The sequence below is a fragment of the Myotis brandtii genome, unplaced genomic scaffold (genome assembly GCF_000412655.1).
Source record: "Myotis brandtii unplaced genomic scaffold, ASM41265v1 scaffold48, whole genome shotgun sequence".
Taxonomy (NCBI): Eukaryota; Metazoa; Chordata; class Mammalia; order Chiroptera; family Vespertilionidae; genus Myotis; species Myotis brandtii.
The window spans coordinates 9810219-9829548 of NW_005368341.1; the positions used below are offsets into that span (position 1 = coordinate 9810219).

A 19330-nucleotide genomic window follows, 5' to 3' on the forward strand; every position below is an offset into this window, starting at 1 on the left:
TTCACACATCTTTACAAATCTAAAGATTTTCTGACATAAAGTACATATATTAATTTGTGAAATTAAATCTACTCCTCCCCTTGAAAGAAAGAATTCCTCATTAAATTTATAAGACTAATTTTATCTATAATTCTTTGATACATAATCCTTCAAAATATTTTAACCCTTTAAGTTTTAACCCTTTAAGCGACTTCAGCTCATAATTGTAATCTTCCTGTTTCCCAGGACATTATGAAAAATTAATTTTATTGAAAATATAATACAATTCTTCCATATTTATAGTGTTAATAATATAGGACAAATAATATATCTTCTTATGCAAGAGATCTTTAATCTCTGCAATTATATTTTCTTTCTTGCCGTACATCAGTAAAATTGTCTATCAATGCTTGAAAAATGCTCTCAATAAAATCAAAGTTTTCTGTTGCCTTTTGAATCATTAATATTTATAAAGGAATTGCAGAGAATATCCCATCAACATCACATTTCCAATAATAATCTTTATGTTTAACAACTCATGTTTGTCATTATTACCTTTAATGATAATCTGTCTAAGCTGATGAGATGTGGCTCACTAAATTCAAATTAAATAAAGACAAGTTCCAACTACACTTGACCTTTCCCATTAAATAATTCCCCCGAATTACCTTCTCCTTACATGTCTCTAGCATTTAGGCATTTACAGAGGCCTCCTTAGCTGATAGCACAGGATTAAATGAATTACCTCTAACAATGGATGGCACCCAGTTTTTTTTTATTTTGTTAACTGAGCATGTTTTATTACTCCTTCAGTAATTTCTGTGCAGTACATACTCTTCTTTTGCACAGGGTACAAACATCTTAAATGCTAAAAATATCGTAAACTGTGCTTTTCAGTCAGAGGGCTGGAAGGGAGTTTAAGTTCAATGAATTTCTGGGACAGCTTGTTTTTTCACCCCAGGCAGATCATATTCTTAGCTATTTCAAAATACAGAACTACTTTGCATTCTTAAAAAATTCCATTAGTAATACATGTAACTTTCTTCACATAGTAAATACATAAAAATGTTAATGATTACTAATTTTGTTAAAGATCTCAAGCATATTGAACACCTTTCACAGTCCAGAAATGGACCCTTTTAAATATCCATTATATATTATAACAAACCTATATCTTCTTGTTTAACCTTTAGTGAAGATAGAGAATATGAGGTCCCCATGATCAAGAAAATAACATTTCATCATTTGTTATAAAAGATCATAAATGACCAACTAAATGATCTCTTTACATTTTTTTAATTGAATTTATTTTTCTAGTCTTTGTGTCTTTCTTACTAAATTTTGGTGGTTTCATAGAAGTTTGGAATCTAGCAATGACTTGAAAATCACATTAGGTGGCCTGGCCAATGCTAAGTTTTATAATAGGAAAAGTACATCACATTCCCCATGTCATATGTAAATATCTTAGACATGTGCATGAATTTTAAAAATAAATAATGACCAAAAGAAAATAAAAGCTTATTTAGTTAAATTCTTTTTACTCAAAAAAAGAATTGTGAGGAAAGTCTGATCTTTCCTAAAAGGGTCCATTGAATCATAATATTTAATTTAATAATTCTTGCACATTTTCAAAATGAGAATACAATGAAAAAATATTTAATTAAATCTTCACCTTAATCCTGAAGGAGGCGTTTCTCCAGTGCTTTGTCAGTGTCTGGGCTGTCTGTCATTGAAATGATTACTTTACTGTTTTAAAAAATATTGTGTAACGTGTACCAAGTCACACTGACAGATGCACGACTATCATTGAAATAATCATATAAAAACAAACTAAGAAAGGTTTGAAAAAAAAGGAGTGAGGTTCACAAGCAGAAAATAAAATGGCTAAAATAGGTGAGAGAGAAAAGAAATGGGGAAGGGCATTTCTGCTGAAGGCATAGATCAGTAACACATGATCTAATTGTTTATTCCATTTCACCTTAATCATAATGATGTGTGTTCATTTCAGACAAAGAAAGATAATATTTAAGCTGAATATAGATGCCTTAGAAATCCAAGTTCCATTAATGTTTTCTTATTCTATTGCTATTTGCAAATCTGCTTGAAAACTGAAACTCAAACTTGTAATTCATGTTATAAAGTATACAGCTGCTAAGTCCTAAAGCAATTATGCTAAAGTATATATAAGCAATAGCATGAACAGAAAAAATCATGGAGGCCGTACAGCTGCTAAGTCCTAAAGCAATTATGTTAAAGTATAAGCAATAGCATGAACAGAAAAAATCATGGAGGCCTTCTTCACTGAAGACTTGAAAGAAAAGGACCAACCAATAGCCATCCTTCTAACTACAGAACGTATAAGAACTCTCCCTGGCTCCTAGGCTCCATGGTTCTACCCTTCACAATATGACCCTGGCAGGTTTAAAGTGATGTCATTCATGTATGGGCTCCTGCCTCCACTCTGTCCCAGAATGGAGCTTCTATATTCCATTAAGGCATTTGTAGACAAAAAGGAAAAAAATGGGTTTGCTTCTTATCTTTTTGTCAGACCTGCAATTAAACCTATCACAAATTCCTTCCTATAATGAAAACCATGAGGACATGTTCTCAGAGGAAACATTTATTAGGTATCTTCACAGAATTACTTGCCTGACTTCTCCAATATTTTGAAAGTTATGCCCAATTTGGTATTTCTGAGCTATTATGTAATTAATATAAATCTGATAACTGGCTACCTATTTAATATGGTCTTGCATTTAGTGTCAAAGCAAACTTTTATGTTCATCAATTCGTTCACCAGCTTAACCAGTATGTGCAGGGCTTGCTTATGTCGATGAATGCCACCTTCCTCTCTGAGAACCACATCCATCTCTTTCATTTGAAGATCAGAGTAACACAATGTCTTCAGAGACCACATACCAATAACTTCCCTTGCCATAATGCTTTACAGATTACAAGGAACTCTATCTGGTTTGAGAGTTGAGGAAAGTTTAAGTGATTTCCCAACACCACATACTAGCAAGTAGGTGTCTGATTTCTTGTCAATTGGTCCTCTTACCATGGAACCTCAAAGAAAAACTCAATTTAAAGGCAAGGACAACTCAAAATTCTTATTCCTACTTTCTGGCATCCTTTGAAACTGGGCACATCTTTAATTGAGTATCTGAAGATATTTTTACAAGATTGTAAATTTCTTAATGCATGCTTTTGTCCATTGGCCTTACCACTTTCTCTATAATCACTTAACATATATTCTCAAAAAGAAAAATCATTCAGAAGATATCTATACATTCATGACTTCCTGATCTAAAGTCCATTCTGCTACTCCTCCACTGTGAGAATTATTATACAAACCCAAGATTCATTAGCTATGGACAAGGGCAGAAATAAATAAAGGTTGCATTAAAACAAACCAAAAGAAATAAAATAAATATCTGCTTAAGATGAGACAAGTCTCAAAACATAAACTAGATTCCAAAAGAGTAGTCAGATTGAGAAAATGATGATCAGTACTACCAACAGACATGAAATCATACCAGGTACACAGAGTCTTCGTGTAAACATCTCCTTAACTATACCTATGCATATACTGAGTTAGAATAAGACTGGTGCACAGCTTTACATATTCATCTTTTTTTTTTGTACTGTGGACAACTCCTCTATTCTGGATAGTGTCCCTGGTAGGACACATCTTGGAGCACTTTACTTTCCCTTTTATATAGTCAGCAATGTTAAATTACATTATAGCTTTAGCTCCTATGGAAATGAAGTTGAATCATCAATTTTTTATCTAGTTAGCCTACTTCTGTTTTTCCCGGAAGAAAGCCACTAAACTTAGATTTCTGATATGATGATCAACTTCTACTCAACAGAAAGCTTAAATGGCTCCGGCTCTTCTCCAGTGTTTCAACACACAAGAGTCTTAAAACATGGCACAGAGAAATCTGTTTTTAAATTTTAATTAAACTTATTAAATTAATAAAATTTCATTTTGCCTGTTTTACTTTTTGCATTAATAAGGAGTTAGTTACTCCAGGGCAAGGTCAATTTTTTCTAATACCTATGTTAACTGACCAGGATCTCAGTTGATACCCTGTGGGCACCATTTATTTATGGAGACTCTGTAGATACTTATGGCTAAATCTTATGGAAATTTTAAATTACAACATGGAAGGAAACAGAAGGTAAAGTTTACAATTTTCATTGTAAAAGTCTTGCCATGTTTATTACATCTTATTCCTAATTGGCCACAGGCATTTAATAAAACAGTAGGAAAAGCTAAGGAAGTAGTAATCTGCAAAGATATCTTGAGTATAAAACTAGTAACTCTATGATGTACAGGACCTGGTCTGGGCTATCAATTTCCAGGATATTTCATTTTGTATCAATAGCTAACAGCATTAGTACTTTTTAAAATGAAAAGGGTGTACTCAATATGGGCTAACTTAGATTTATTTAAAAAATAAATTCTTACAGAACTATAGAAATGCTTTGTATCCCTTTTTATGTTGTAGATTAAACATAGATTTTAAGGTTATGGATGAATGGGGTGCCTGGCTCTATGGGCTTTTTTAAATTTTTTTTAAAAATACACTAGACAATCAGATTCCAACTATGCAAAGCATTTCTTTAACTATCTGAACAATGATCTGTTCAGTACAAAAATATTTTCTTATGCAGCGATTAAACAGGCTCATCACATGCCAGGACATTATCCCGATCACAACACTGTGCCCATAGAAATTGTATCACTTGTGAGTGGAAGTTACTGATATAACAACAGTAACAAATAAACAATAAATCCCCTCCGAAAGTACTAGGCAATAATAGTGTTATAAACATGAAGGAAAGCTAATTAATGTAAACGGTGACACCTTAACATAGAGGACACTTGTTTTAGAAGGGGAAAAAAATCAATTTCCCTACAGATTACTATAAAAGTAACACAAATAATTGTAATATTGCTGGATGAAAAAAACCATTAAAATTAAATAACATTTTAAAAGTAATACATTTCACAGCACCATTATTAAAACTGTCATTTTAAGGTCATGAAAAATCAAGTTTAGTGTATGACTACTTAGCATAAAAAAAGTAAACCTGACTTATAATTGCATATATGAATTCCAAAGATGCGAACAGGATTTAAAATTTTCAGTTGTATGTTGATTGTTCTCATCACATACCTCTGTTCTCGATAGTTTCTTTTCATGGACAAGTAGAGAAAGGGAAAAAAAGAATTAATTACCTACAAAAGTACATTCAGAGAGAGCATTAAACATAAAAGCTTTAGCATTCATTGAACGGTCTCCACTATAGGATTCTGACTAGCAGAATTAAAACAGGGAATCCGAAGTCACAAAACACACATTTCACTTATCTTTAGGAGAAGAGACACCAAAGGATTAATGACAATATTTTCAAATAACTATTTTTAAAGCATAAAAACTTCAGCTATTAAAGAGTAACTTTTCTCAATATCAATTGCATCATATTAAATACTGTATTTTGTAATGTTCTAAAGTCAACCCTGTTTCAAATACAGGTTTTCAGATGTGTATATTGATTTAAATAATAAAATTAAGTAATCAAGTTACTTATATAAATTGTTTTAAAAAATAAAAATCATAATCCATGCCTTTTTAGATACAATATATACCCAAACTAAAGCTATACCTAAGGATTCAAAGTAGGAGAACATAAGTGGACACTAGAACATTTTATTTCATCATGTGTGATAAATTAGAGTCAGTTAATTCACAGCTGTTATGGGCCTCCTAAATTATTACTACTTACTCACAAGCTCCACATTAGAAATACTATGTTCAAAGTTTAGTCTCCTGTATTTTACATGGTCATATACTACAATAAAATTACACGAGTTTCAAAATAAACCAATCTGAAAAAAATGTGTTCTAGGGGATGTGGTATTGAGGCACCAGTGACTTTTAACTTTTAACTTAAAAAAGCTAATGTATAATGTTCTATCATGACCTAATTAGGTGTTAATATTTTGAGGACAAATTAGAAAAGTAAACCAACTGAACAGTGGGCTCCTTCCTCCAAGATCAAGATAATGTTTCCTCATGGATTTTGTTTGGAGCACCGTTACCTGCCGATCTATTCTGTGTGCCCAATAAGTATCTCATTTGATGATGAGCTAATCAGGTTAAAAGTGCCAATTAGTTACTTATTATTTTTCATTCCTGAAACCATTAGATGGCGGAGAAATATGAGCCCTGAATCTTTTTGTTCAACATATTTTACTTTTTATTCTCTCAATCTGATTACCTGAGTGGTCCCCTAGTTTCTTATTTCCTATTCTGCTATTTCTTGACTCACTCTAAAGCTTGAATAAGGGGTAGAAAGTTTAATTGGAAGGATTAATGAGAAAATAAATGAGCTCTCAGGTCCTAAATCCAGTTTTTGAATTTGAAATAGAGTATGTGGAACATCATATTAATAAAATTAATTTCTGTATTAACATTTTCTACATTCTCATTCTATTTTTAAACATATTCCTTAAAAGTTTGATAACATTAAAACATTCATCTCTTAGGTTCAAATTATTTATGAAGACGATACTGCAGTACAGAAAAAAAAATTGTCTTTTTCCTTAATGAATCTGCAAAGTACATATATTTAGAAATAAAAATAAAAACAATGACACTTCAAAAATTTTTATAAAAATAAGAAATGATTTACAGAAAGAAGTACTTTTAATTCTAATCATTAAAATAAATGAGCACAGGTCATTTCATTAGCAATAGGAGATGTTTAGGGTTTCATATTTTCTGAAAGGTTATTTTTTCCAAGATTCTACAAATGAAATATTGTCCTGGCTAGTGTGGCTCACTTGATTGGAGTATCACCCCATACACCAAAAAGTGGCAGGTTTGATTTCTGGTCAGGGCACATTACCCAGGTTGTGGGTTCAATCTCTAGTCGGGGCATGTGTGGGAGGCAACTGATCAATGTTTCTCTCTCTCTAAAATCAATACAAAATCTTAAGAATGTATTACAAATGAAATAACAACTTGCATCAGTAGGTGGCAGAAAATCACACAATATAGAACTAACAATTTTGCTATCTCCTTTCACATGAAAATGAAACCACTGAGCTACTTCAAAACCACACTTGTGATGGCAATTACTACATAAGTCTTGCATCAGGCAAGTCAATGATATTGTGTAGCTCCAAGATGGAGTTAATTCACCTGAGGTGTGAGGGGAGATCAAACAATATTCAGAAAAGCCTTCCTTTAGGACTATAATTTTGTTACTCCAAATGTTATGCTGAAATCAGCCTGTGCAAGTGTAAGTATACAATATACCTAATGACCTGCACATCAAAGAAGCCCAGAGGTATTAAGCATCTATAAGCTGGTACAGAGTGAGATATTCATTTAATCAGGGCAAACCATTACTACAGTGGGGCCTTGACTTACGAGTGTCCCGACTAACAAGTTTTTTGAGATACCAGCTGTCTCTTGGCCGATTTTTTGCATTGAGTTGATAGAGTAATTTGAGTTAACGAGCTCCTTAACGAGCTCGGTCTCAGAACGAATTAAACTCGTAAGTCAAGGCCCCACTGTATTATTTGTGCTATCCTTGCTTTCTATGCTAAACGTACTATGCTGTATGTGATATGTTCATAATGCCTTCCTCAAATGGCTTTCTGTATTTTAATGCTTGCAGCATACAAACTAACTACTCTCTTTTCAATCAAAGAAACTCTTTCAGGGTTCTGACCTCACCACAAGCAACAGCCACATACGCTTTTAAAGGTATTCCATTTGATTCCATTGGTTTAAGATCATGCCAGGTGATAATAATAACAGCAAACAATTACATATTGCCTAGCCAGTGGTCGGCAAACTCATTAGTCAACAGAGCCAAATATCAACAGTACTTCTTCAAAATAGACTCGCCCAGGCCGAAAACCGACTTCTGCGCATGGGCCACGAAGTTTCAATCGCACTGCATGTGTGCCCGCTTGTGGTATTTTGTGGAAGAGCCACACTCAAGGGGCCAAAGAGCTGCATGTGGCTTGCGAGCTGCAGTTTGCCGACCACGGGTAGTCTATTGAAAGCTTTGGAGTAATTTTAAAGTTTGAAGTATTCTAATTCCCAAGTCTTTCAGTGAACTAAGTTTGGTCTATGAGGGGGAAAATGCTATAAAGTAAGGTAATGCCCAGAGTGCCTAGGAAAAGTCACAGGACTCACAAATGGAAAAACTCTAGGGCTGGGAGCTGAAATATCATCAGAATCAGCAGAACTATGAGCTTTAAGTTGAAATATTAAAGAGAACTTAAGGTTTACCTTGTTTACGTTTTAATTTATTAAAAATGAATTAAATTCTTGAATACTAAGGACAGTTTTCACATCATAAGATTGAAGTACTTAAGTAAATTGAACATATTAAATATGTAAATGTTTGGAATATTTGAAGCCATTTACTTAGCTAAATGCTTAAGGGGATCTGATTTTCAAAAACTATATGGCATAACTTTTAAAAATTTATAAATTGAACCCAAAAAAACCTGTAAGGCGAACTTTGACGCATAAGGAAGGAATTAGGCTTTTAAAAGCTATAACTTAAAGTTGAATTTCAATTTTAACAAACATCTCTAAGCAGTCTTTTATTCATGCAAAAACACCCACATATTTAACAAATAGTGCCTCCTTTATACTGGCTGTGAAGATGAAAAGGTTTTGCCCTCAGCCCCAGGCATGGCCATCGCAAGCACTCAGGACCAGATCTGTGGCTGCTGCTCTTGTTGCTATGACTGTTATTATTAAAGCTCTATGATCTCTAGTTGACAATCTTGCCTAGACTTCTGGGTATGGTTTAAGTCAAGAGAGAACTGTGTCATTAAAAGAGTAAGCCAACAGAACCTCTGTGTAAGACACAATTTAGACTGATTTTACTTCACATAATGGGTTTTTTAAAAATATTTTTTTCACTGATTTCAGAGAGGGAGAGATATAGAAACATCAATGATGATAGACAATCACTGATGGGCTGCCTCCTCCCCTGAGGATCGAGCCCAAAACGCAGGCGTGTGAGCTGACCGGAAATTGAACAGCGACCTCCTGGTTCGTAGGTCAATGTTCAACCACTGACCCACACCAGCAGGGCTCGCATAATGGTTTTAAGACAGTATTCAGTACTTTTAGAACAGATGGGGGTTATCTCAAACTCTAAAAACAACGATAAATTATTGTCACCTCGAATCATGCCAAGTACAATCATTGATTGAATAGTGAGCCAGACTGATTTTTACTGACAAAAAACTTTCTAGGTGTTTAATTCACTTGAACAAACTGTTTTAAAATATATGCTGAGAGTAAAAATATTACTATGAGATATTTCACTTACTTATAACCCCATGCAGTCATTCCTAATATGAGGGCCAACACTAAAATGGTGCCAGCAATTATGCCTATTATGATATTGGTACCAGCAACACCTGGAGAGAAAAAGGGAACAATGAAAATCAATCTCTGTGATTGAAAATTTTTTAAAAAATATATATTTTTATTGATTTTTTACAGAGAGGAAACAAGAGGGACAGAGTTAGAAACATCGATTATCTTCCTCCTGCACGTTCCTTACTGGGGATCGAGCCTGCAACCAAAGTACATGCCCTTGACCAGAATCAAACCCGGATCAATCCCGCCTTTCAGTTCACAGCCTGACGCTCTATCCACTGAGCCAAACCGGTCAGGGCTTGATATAAAATTCTTTCAGGAATTTATTCTCCAGATTTGTAATCTTCATACCAACAACATTATTTTAAGATATGTTTAAAGTAGGTATTTTTTAAAGGGAAGAAAAATCAAGCATAACTTAACAATATGCATCAATATTGTGTATGTTCCAATTCTTGCCCTGATTATTTCTAAGTAACAGTGTGACTTTTAACAAGTAACTTAAATCTATGGACCTGAATAGCGTCATCTCTGCATTAACTGCTAGAACAAGCTCCAGACTACCACTGCTAAGACTACAGATACCAAACTCCTTTTTTTTTGTTTTTCAGTCCCTGGGCCAGTACTCTATCCACTGAGTCAAACTGTCTAGGGCCGTGGTCAGCAAACTGCAGCTCGCGAGCCACATGCGGCTCTTTGGCCCCTTGAGTGTGGCTCTTCCACAAAATACCACATGCGGGCGCGCATGTACAGTGCGATTGAAACTTCGTGGCCCATGTGCAGAAGTCGGTTTTCCTAAAGGAGATATACGAAACAAGTATACAAGATGAGTGTGGATGGGAGAGTTGGAAGGGGTCGACCTCAGCGAACGTACCTCAATCAGATTGAGGACGTTTTTAGCAAAGGCCAGCTTAGGAGTACCCTAATTAAGTTAATAACAATGTACCTACCTATATAGTTTAACATGATCTCTCTTACCTATCACCACCTGACTGCTCTGTCCAAATCTTTCTTGTCCATTCCTTCTCAGACCATTCTCAATGCAGCAACGAGAATAAACTTAAAAAGAAAACCTGCTCTGACCACTCATTTAATTAAGTCTGCCAAATGGTTTCCTATTGTTCTCAGGATAAAGGTGAAAATCCTGACTAAGGCCTGAATTGTTTTCAATTTTCAATTGAGGGGTTATTTTAAAGCAAATAGGTGAACCTGGTGAAAGGGAGAAAGAGTGAAGAGGGAGTGTGGGAAAGAGAGGCTTTGTAATGACTTCCATGTGAGGACAACCTGGGACCCCATTGTCCAACCTCATCTCCTTCCATCCTTTCTTTCAGTTTATGGTTAGAACACATCATAATTCCCCAACTTGTACACTATTTCAAGCCTCTGGGAGTCTTACTTGGAATGGTATGTGTCCAAGTAGAGTTCTTTATCTCTCCTTTTGGTACGGATTGAAAACCCCTGTGCCTTTCTCCTTTCCTTCTTCTAGGGAAAAAGAAGAGAGGAGAGGAGTGCAGATTGGTTTGGCTGAGTGGATAGAGCGTTGGCCTGCGGATTGGAGGGTCACACGTTTGATTCCAGCCAAGGACGAAAGAGAGAGGAGGAGCATTTTTGGAGAGGAGGAAGAGAGCGAGAGGAGGAGCTTTTTTGTAGAGGAGGAAGGGACCCCCACTCTGAAGGGGCTGTGGCCAGCCTGCAAAAGGCCCTCAGCCCGTCACCCAGGTTGGCCAGGCACTCCAGCTGGGACCCCCACCCTGAAGGGGGTGTGGCCAGTCTGAATATGGCCCTCAGTCCCTCACCCAGACTGGCGAGGCACCCCAGCGGGACCCCCACCCTGATCCGGATCACCCTTCAGGGCAAACCAGCTGGCCCCCACACATGCACCAGGCCTCTATCCTATATAATAAAAGGGTAATATGCAAATTGACCCTAACAGCAGAACAACTGGGAATGACTGGTCACTATGATACACACTGACCACCAGGGCGCAGACACTCAATGCAGAAGCTGCCCCCTGGTGCTCAGTGCACTCCCACAGGGGAGCTCTGCTCAGCCACAAGCCAGGCTGATGGCTACCAACACAGCAGTGGTGGCAGGAGCCTCTCCCGCCTCCTCAGCAGCGCTAAGGATGTCTGACTGCAGCTTGGGTCTGCTCCCCGCTGGCATCATCCCCCGAGGGCTCCCGGGCTGCCAGAGGGATGTCTGACTGCCAGCTTAGGCCCAATCCCCCGGGGAGTGGGCCTAAGCCAGTAGGTGGACATCCCCCGAGGGGTCCCAGACTGCTGCGAGAAGGCACAGGCCAGGCTGAGGGACCCCCCCCCCCAGTGCACAAATTTTTGTGCACCGGACCTCTAGTCTATAATAAAAAAAAAATATTAAAGTCAACCAAAATTTGGACATCTGTAATACCTTTAACAATAAAGATAAATTTTTTAAAGTCAACAAAAATTTTAAAAATCAATTCTATTTCTTTTCTTATTGATTCAATCCCAAAATATAAAATTCTTCCTTTAAATTCAGACAGTTAAGTATGACTACTTTCTTTTTTTCTTTTCTTTTTTTTTTTTTTTAATATGGAACGCTTCACGAATTTGCATGTCATCCTTGCACAGGGGCCATGCTAATCTTCTCTGTATCGTTCCAATTTTAGTATATGTGCTGCCAAAGTGAGCACATGACTACTTTCTTAATAAAAAAACATGCTAAGGTTTGTTGTCATCCCCAAACAAGCACTGTACAAAACTTGAAAAAGAAATCTCAGTCTGATGTCAGAGAAAAAAACGCTAAATTCAATACGACATATTATTACAAGTTAATGGAAATGATCAGTTTCACAATGTGGGCCTAGCTAGCTACATATTATAATTCATTATTGTCTGGATTTAATTGATATTTGAGTTATAACAATAATCCAAATGAAACTATCTGGAGGGCAGTGTTCTCCTTCCTTGTGTATAAAGGCTATATAATGGTACCAAGTTCAGGACCTACCGTTACCAGACAGAGTTATACCAGTCTTTTCCTCATCGTTGAGAGGGAAGTAAGTGCTGCAGTCAGCACCGGTCCAGTGCCTGTTACACACACACTTCAGCTCATTACTGCAAACCTGAAACCCAAAATCAATCCAGAGGGAGAGTCAGCTCTCGGGTGCAGAGGCATGAAAAATAAGCATTAATTTCTAATTACTATATGCCCAGAATTTTATGGGACTGAAAAATGATCAGTACTTTCTTCCTAATGCCAATTACTTATTTCTTACCCATATACCTAAAAAATATTTTCAAGAGATCAACGGTTGACCCACAGGGAATAATAAATGTAAACAGAGAAATAAATGTATATCTCTAAAAAAATCAATGAAGTTCTTGTTTTGAATTTCATTAACTTAAATTTTATAAAAGGGAGATTTTAAAAACTAAGCAGAAATAAGATCATTGTCTAATTATCCAAGACAAAGGTTTCTTTCTTCCAAAGAATCTTTATAATGAAACTATTCATCTTTTAGGAAGCAGATAAGATCAAGAGAAACCTGACAAAGAAGAGGGGAAGCCTGATGCTTTGCAGTGGTCTGAGAAGAAAGCTGTACAAAGCCATAACCTTGGCACCTCAACACAAGCTACAGAGATGAGCTACCTCATGGTCATGGAGAAGAAGAGCTCCCTCAAACAAAGCACAGGGGGGAAATTCACATAAAAATGGCACCACATTTTTTAAAATTATCAGATAATATTCTGTCTGCATTTATATATCCAGGAGACCAAACCTATACCTAGATCTTACAATTCAAAGCAATTTTAAATGGAGTGGGAAGTAGGGGAGAATTCAGCTGGGTTTGAGATCAGAATTCTTCAGTAGGTTTTCACTGGGTAATTGTCTTTTGTCTGATCTAATTTTCCAGAGGATGACATTCATCCACATCTAAATGTAACTGTAAAATATGATTAACAGCCCTGGCCAGTTTTGTTCAGTGGTTAGAGTGTCAGCCTGCAGACCAAAGGGTTGTGGGTTTGATCCCCAGCCCTGGTCCAGGCTTGTGAGGAAGGCAACCAATCAATGTGTCTCTCTCATGTTGATATTTCTCTCTCTCTCTCCCTCCCCCCTTTCTTTCTCCCTTCCACTCTGTCTGAAAATCAGGTGAATACAAAAAAAATATGATTAGCAAATTACAGATCTCAAATAAATTTCTACAGATTAACAAATATGCAAGAAGAAAAAGGTTTAGGTGTAGAGTCAGAAAGCCTGAGTTTGATTCCCCATTTCATCACTGTCTTTTATTTTTTCTGGTTTAAAATAAGTTTTTTACTGCCCAGATTATTTTACCTTGTGTCTTATTTCCTGCTACCCCCCCCCATTTTCTTTTTTTAATAACTATAAATTCAAGCTTAGGAAAGCTTGCCTTTGTCTTGTAAGACAAAACAAAACAAAACAAAGCTTTTATATCATTGGCTAACCCAGTGGTCGGCAAACTGCGGCTCGTGAGCCACATGCAGCTCTTTGGTCCCTTGAGTGTGGCTCTTCCACAAAATACCGACTTCTGAGCATGGGCCACAAAGTTTCAATCGCACGGTACGTGTGCGCCCGCATGTGGTATTTTGTAGAAGAGCCACACTCAAGGGGCCAAAGAGCCACATGTGGCTCGAGAGCTGCAGTTTGCTGACCACTGGAACTCGATCTCGTTTTGAGAGAGAGATGGTAGTTATCTTGCAAGATTAAAATTTATATCATGACTGATGCAGTTCTAAGTCTGGTGGTACTAAAAGTCTAGGTCAGTGGTCGGCAAACTGCAGCTCAGCAAACCGTGGCTCACGAGCCACATGTGGCTCTTTGGCCCCTTGAGTGTGGCTCTTCTACAAAATACCTTTGGCCCCTTGAGTGTGGCTCTTCCACAAAATACCGACTCCTGCGCATGGGCCACGAAGTTTCAATGGCACTGTATGTGCGCACCCGCACGTGGTATTTTGTGGAAGAGCCACACTCAAGGGGCCAAAGAGCCGCATGTGGCTTGCGAGCCGCAGTTTGCCGACCACGGGTCTAGGTGAATAAGGTATGGTGATTCATTAGCATGAATGACCAAGAACAATGTCTTTATTCTTTTCGACTGTCCACCCAAAATGTATTTCCCCCTAGCACCATCTTATTAAGGAAAGAAGACTTAACAGAGCCCTTTAAAAAAACAGAACTACTTAATCTAAGCCTTCTCTAGTCTCCTGTGCAATAAGAATTCCTATCCATTGGAAAAGAGTAAGGGCTCCCTAAGGAAATTCTTGGCATATCCCTGGGGACATGCATGGAATGACCAGGACTGCAGGCTTACAACTCCAGGACAGAGCTCCTTTCCCTCAACCAGCTAATACACCAGTTCAAGCAGTGAGTCTGGAATGAGGGTAAGAAGGGAATCACAGCATATGCCGAAAGAAAAAGAACTAGAAAAGGTTTCATGAGTATAGGAATTCCTGACTGAAAATGACAAAATGTAATCACTAATAGAGCATGTTTCTTTCACCTATAAACATTTCTGTAGATGAACAGATATATGACTGAAAGAACAGAATTTAGTCTTTTAAACAAGGCCACTCTTTCTACATGTCTGTGAGAAACGTTTTCCTAAATTCTGTTTTTATGTTTAGGCATTCTCCTCAGCTGATGCACACTGGTGTGGCTATGGTTACTTATGGTCTGTCTTAATCAGCCAGTGCCTGGGCCACACCAGTTGTTAAATATTGTGGCCACTGCCCTGCGTTTTACTCCTTTTTAATCCCACTATAGTTTGTTGGAATTTGTCTCTTAGATCACTTGCAGACAACTGGTATTATAGTAAATGAGATCCCACTAATATAATGAGAAAGGAAGAGGCAAGCATTTGGTTAGGAAGTTATACTGTTTCTTATTCCCAGGCTTTTGCAGATGACATGACAGAAATATTCAAATGACTATGACAAATAACTGTTTACATACCTGCTTAGAAATATGGACAAGCATGGTTTGCATTATTACAGAAATAAGCAGTTTAGGGTCGTATCTATTTCTGATACAAAAGAAATGAGTAATTCCCCATGGTGAGGTACTGAATACTCACTCCATTTCCTGAACAAACAATGCCTTCTTTATTGCTTAAGCAAGTACTGAAGTTGAAGGAGGCCACAGGGAGACACCTGTGTTCTAAGCACATCATTCGGGGACCACAAGGTGTCCCATCTTCCACATAGCCAAGATCTACATCTTCTTCAAGCTTAACATGCCCACCACTGAAAATAAATGGAGAGAAGAAAATGGGATTCCATTCATTCACATTCATTTTGAGAATATGCATAAACACTAAAAAGCAGGCAATATCATGCCCTCTATTTTCTATTTATTATCTAATAAAAATGGTAACATAAGAGTTTTTCTGGTAAATGGAGAAAGCAATTTAATCTTTTGATCTAACTCTATTCAGGGATACTAACATATTTTAGGATTTCAATATAATTATTACAACAATGCTTGAATTTAAATAGCTTTATCATTTGGCCTGGGATATCATGTACAAGTCAAATAAGCCATTATTACTAGTATTTGATTTGATAAGTACGTAGTTTTAAGATTTCAAACATGTTTTGAACAAAATAAGAATTGATTTTAGTTTACATTTCCCAAAACGATTGCTATATTTACAAATTACATTTGAGAATGGCTTAACTATTGTACCTTCACTATTCAATATAGCAAGCCTGCATATAATGTAGGAATTAAAAAAATAATAGATATTGAAAATGTATGTTTATAATCAATTTATCCATATGGTACCATGTCAATAGCTCCATTATTTTTATTTGTTTTTATGAAAACTATAGATGCATAGAGTTTAAAGAGTCAAATAGATAACTTAGTTCTTTAAATGTCAAAATCTCCATGCAAGATGCATCTAAACATCACTTCATCTTCCTGAGGACTCTCTCCTGGAGTTCCCATCTGGACTTCCTCTGCGTCCATCTGATCGGGCTGTCCTCTGCACCTGGTGCACAGCTGCGCATCTTGGATTTCCCGTCACCATTCACTGGAGGGTATCCCTCAAGGTGGGGATCTTGATTCCTAAATTCCCTGCCTTTCTCTTTCTTAGCTAACTCCTTCATTTTGGTGCAGTACAATTTCCAGTAGCTTCCTGAGAAAAGGTTTAAGGGAGTAAATTTGGGGGGAACTTGCATATCTAAAAGAGTCATTTTCTATCCTCACCCTTGATTGATATTTTGTCTGGGTACAAAACTCTAGTTTGGAAGACATATTCTCCATTGTCTTCTGGCTCCCAGGGCTCCTAATTATAGATCCTAATGTCTGATCTTTTTTTTCCCCCGCCTCTCTGGAAACATTGAAAAAAATTTTTTTTGTCCTAAGGTTCTGAAATTTCATGATGATATGTTTAAATGTACCTCTAATTTCACTCATTGTACCTGGCACTTGGTGAGTCCATCAATAAAGAAATTCAAGTTCATCAGTTCTAGACAATACTCTTGAGTTACTCATTGACAATTTTCTCCCTGCTGTTTTCTCTATTATTTCTTTATTATTTCTATTCTAATTTGATGAGCTCTTCTCTATGTTAATTTCTTTCCCTGTTTTGCCCTATTTTCTGGAAAATAATTTCAACTACTGAGTTTAATCTCAGCCATCATATTTTTAATTTCCAATAGTATGTTTTCCTTCTCTGAATGGTCTTCATTTTGAAAAACAACACTCTACTCTTGTTTCATGATAGAGGTACCTTATCACTCCTAAAAATTGATAGGTGGTTGTTTTTCTAGTTGGTTATTTTTATCTCTTTCTTTTTTTTCATGTTAGAGACTTTCTTCACATAGCTGATAATCTGCTCATATTTGAGGTGTGGGAATAGACAGATGTTTGGAAACTTCAGGGCTTTCTGACTGAACATCAGTGAAACTGGACCACTTCATACAACCGTGATATCAATATTGCCTGTTGTTCTTCAATCTAGACACCTTCTATTTTACTACCTCAGGATATAAAGCTCATATCTTCCCTGTGGGGATGAGCAATACCCACTGTACCTGAGTCAGGGAAGTAATCTTTTAGTGCTTCTTTAATAAATTGTATTTTAGCCCTTCCCTGTCCCTTAATCCTTTATTCCCTCTTCCATAGTAAATGGCGTTGCCCATTTTTTTTTTTTTTAGTTTTTTGACAATATATATTGGCTTAGTTCTCCAATTAGCTTTCTTAATTTTGATACTCATTTGTCACACATCCATTTGCTTTCCACATTCCAAGATGTTGTTGCTATCATCACCTCTCCCTTTCTCTGCCTCCCTGTGAATATATGAATTTTTAAAAAAATCATTGAGTGTCATTTTAGTGGAATCTCAGAAGAGAGCTAAAGAACATACATATGATTTTACCCCAAAATTCACATTTTTTTCCTTCATAAGAATAAAATGCAAATTAAACCCTAATTCTTACCTTGTTTTTGTCAATTTTCTGTCCGGATTTACTCAGTCATCTCTATGGGTGAGATTCTTTTTTGGCTTAACATGCATATGAACTGAAAACAGAATTAATCCTGAACTGCATTCTCAGGAGATGACTAATGTTCTCATGGAATGATCAGCGATATTTACCTGCAGTTTAATGTTCTTCCCTGCTGCACAACTAAAGTAGATGTGATTTCACCATCGAGTTCTCCAAGCCGTGGGATATTGCCAATATTGGTACACAAAAGGTAGCCACAGAGCACATCCCTGTGTTAAAAAAATACCAAGTATTTACTTCACAACCATGTGCAGTGAGAACAATAATCTTATCTCATTTTAGCATTTGGTTTTCATCAACTATACTATTTGTTTATGTTACAAGAAAAATAAAATAAGCCCAAATTAGTTTATTCCAGAATTAAAACATGTCCCCTCTGATTTAGAAAAATCTGAAACTCTTATTGGTGCACCAAAATCTCAACTACTCTCTAGCTTTTTCTTTAATGCCCACTAGTTCAAATATTAATAGAAAGGAAATCACCCATCAAAAAGACTTCTTTTATATATGACTCTCTCTCCCTATAACATGTCACTGGATGTGCTAAAACATGTTTTTTAATATTTAATAGGTGAATGAATGACCTTTGGATGATTATTCTTTTGGAATACAGCTCTTTCCTCAACTTGTTGCCCCATAATTAAAAAAGAAATTACATACGTGTGCATGCACACACAAACACACACACTCACACATACACTTTATAGATTCTGGACAACATAGGCTCAATGTATTTCTCTACTTTTCCAATATCACATACAATTCTAATTTAACTTGTAAAATATTTTCATTGGTATTAAATACTATCTTACATGATCTCTGTATCTAACACATTTTAATTATTAATGTAGATAATGATAAACCATATTCTAATCAGTATCTTGTGAAGACTGATTAGTAGGCCTTTAAGAGCACATATGAAAATATTAGGCTTTATCAGGCAAAGAAAAGGGAAAACTTAGGACTTGTATCTATCACCAACACAGGAAAAAATGTATTAATTCATTTCTAAAAAATAATGTTTAAACATTATATCATCACTTTTAAAATGCCTGTCATAAATAAAAATGCTTCTTAACATAGAAAAATACAGTCAACATTTTTTAGTGTCCTTTCTGTGTCCTTTTAGCTTACGAAGTACTTTAGGATATATAAAGAAAATTAGACATGATTTTTATCCTCAAGGAAATTAGACGCTGGATGAAAAAAGAAATCACATACACAAACAACTATAGAGCATAGAGTTAGGGACAAGGGCCGCAAGAACAGTACAAAGGGCTGTGGGAATTCTGAGGAGAAAAGGAAATTATTTATTTCTAGTTGAAATCCAGAAATAATTTATAGAGAAAGTATTGTCCCAGCAGATCTCTGAAGAATGGATAAATTTTTGCCTCGTCATGAAG

The 19330-nt window shown here is 36.2% G+C and overlaps 1 protein-coding gene across 13 annotated transcripts in view; it reads right to left on the minus strand.

The window, feature by feature from the left end:
* ADAM22 (ADAM metallopeptidase domain 22) overlaps positions 1-19330 on the minus strand; it is a 177700-nt gene that overhangs the window by 20527 nt on the left and 137843 nt on the right. For all 13 annotated transcript variants that reach the window (XM_005876132.2, XM_005876131.2, XM_014547621.1 and 10 more), the window contains exons 22-26: positions 18017-18136; positions 15487-15655; positions 12402-12516; positions 9361-9451; positions 5166-5183 (exon numbers count right to left, since the gene is read on the minus strand). In XM_005876132.2, the coding sequence (XP_005876194.1) occupies positions 5166-5183; positions 9361-9451; positions 12402-12516; positions 15487-15655; positions 18017-18136 (513 nt within the window). The remainder of the gene's footprint in view (positions 1-5165; positions 5184-9360; positions 9452-12401; positions 12517-15486; positions 15656-18016; positions 18137-19330) is intronic.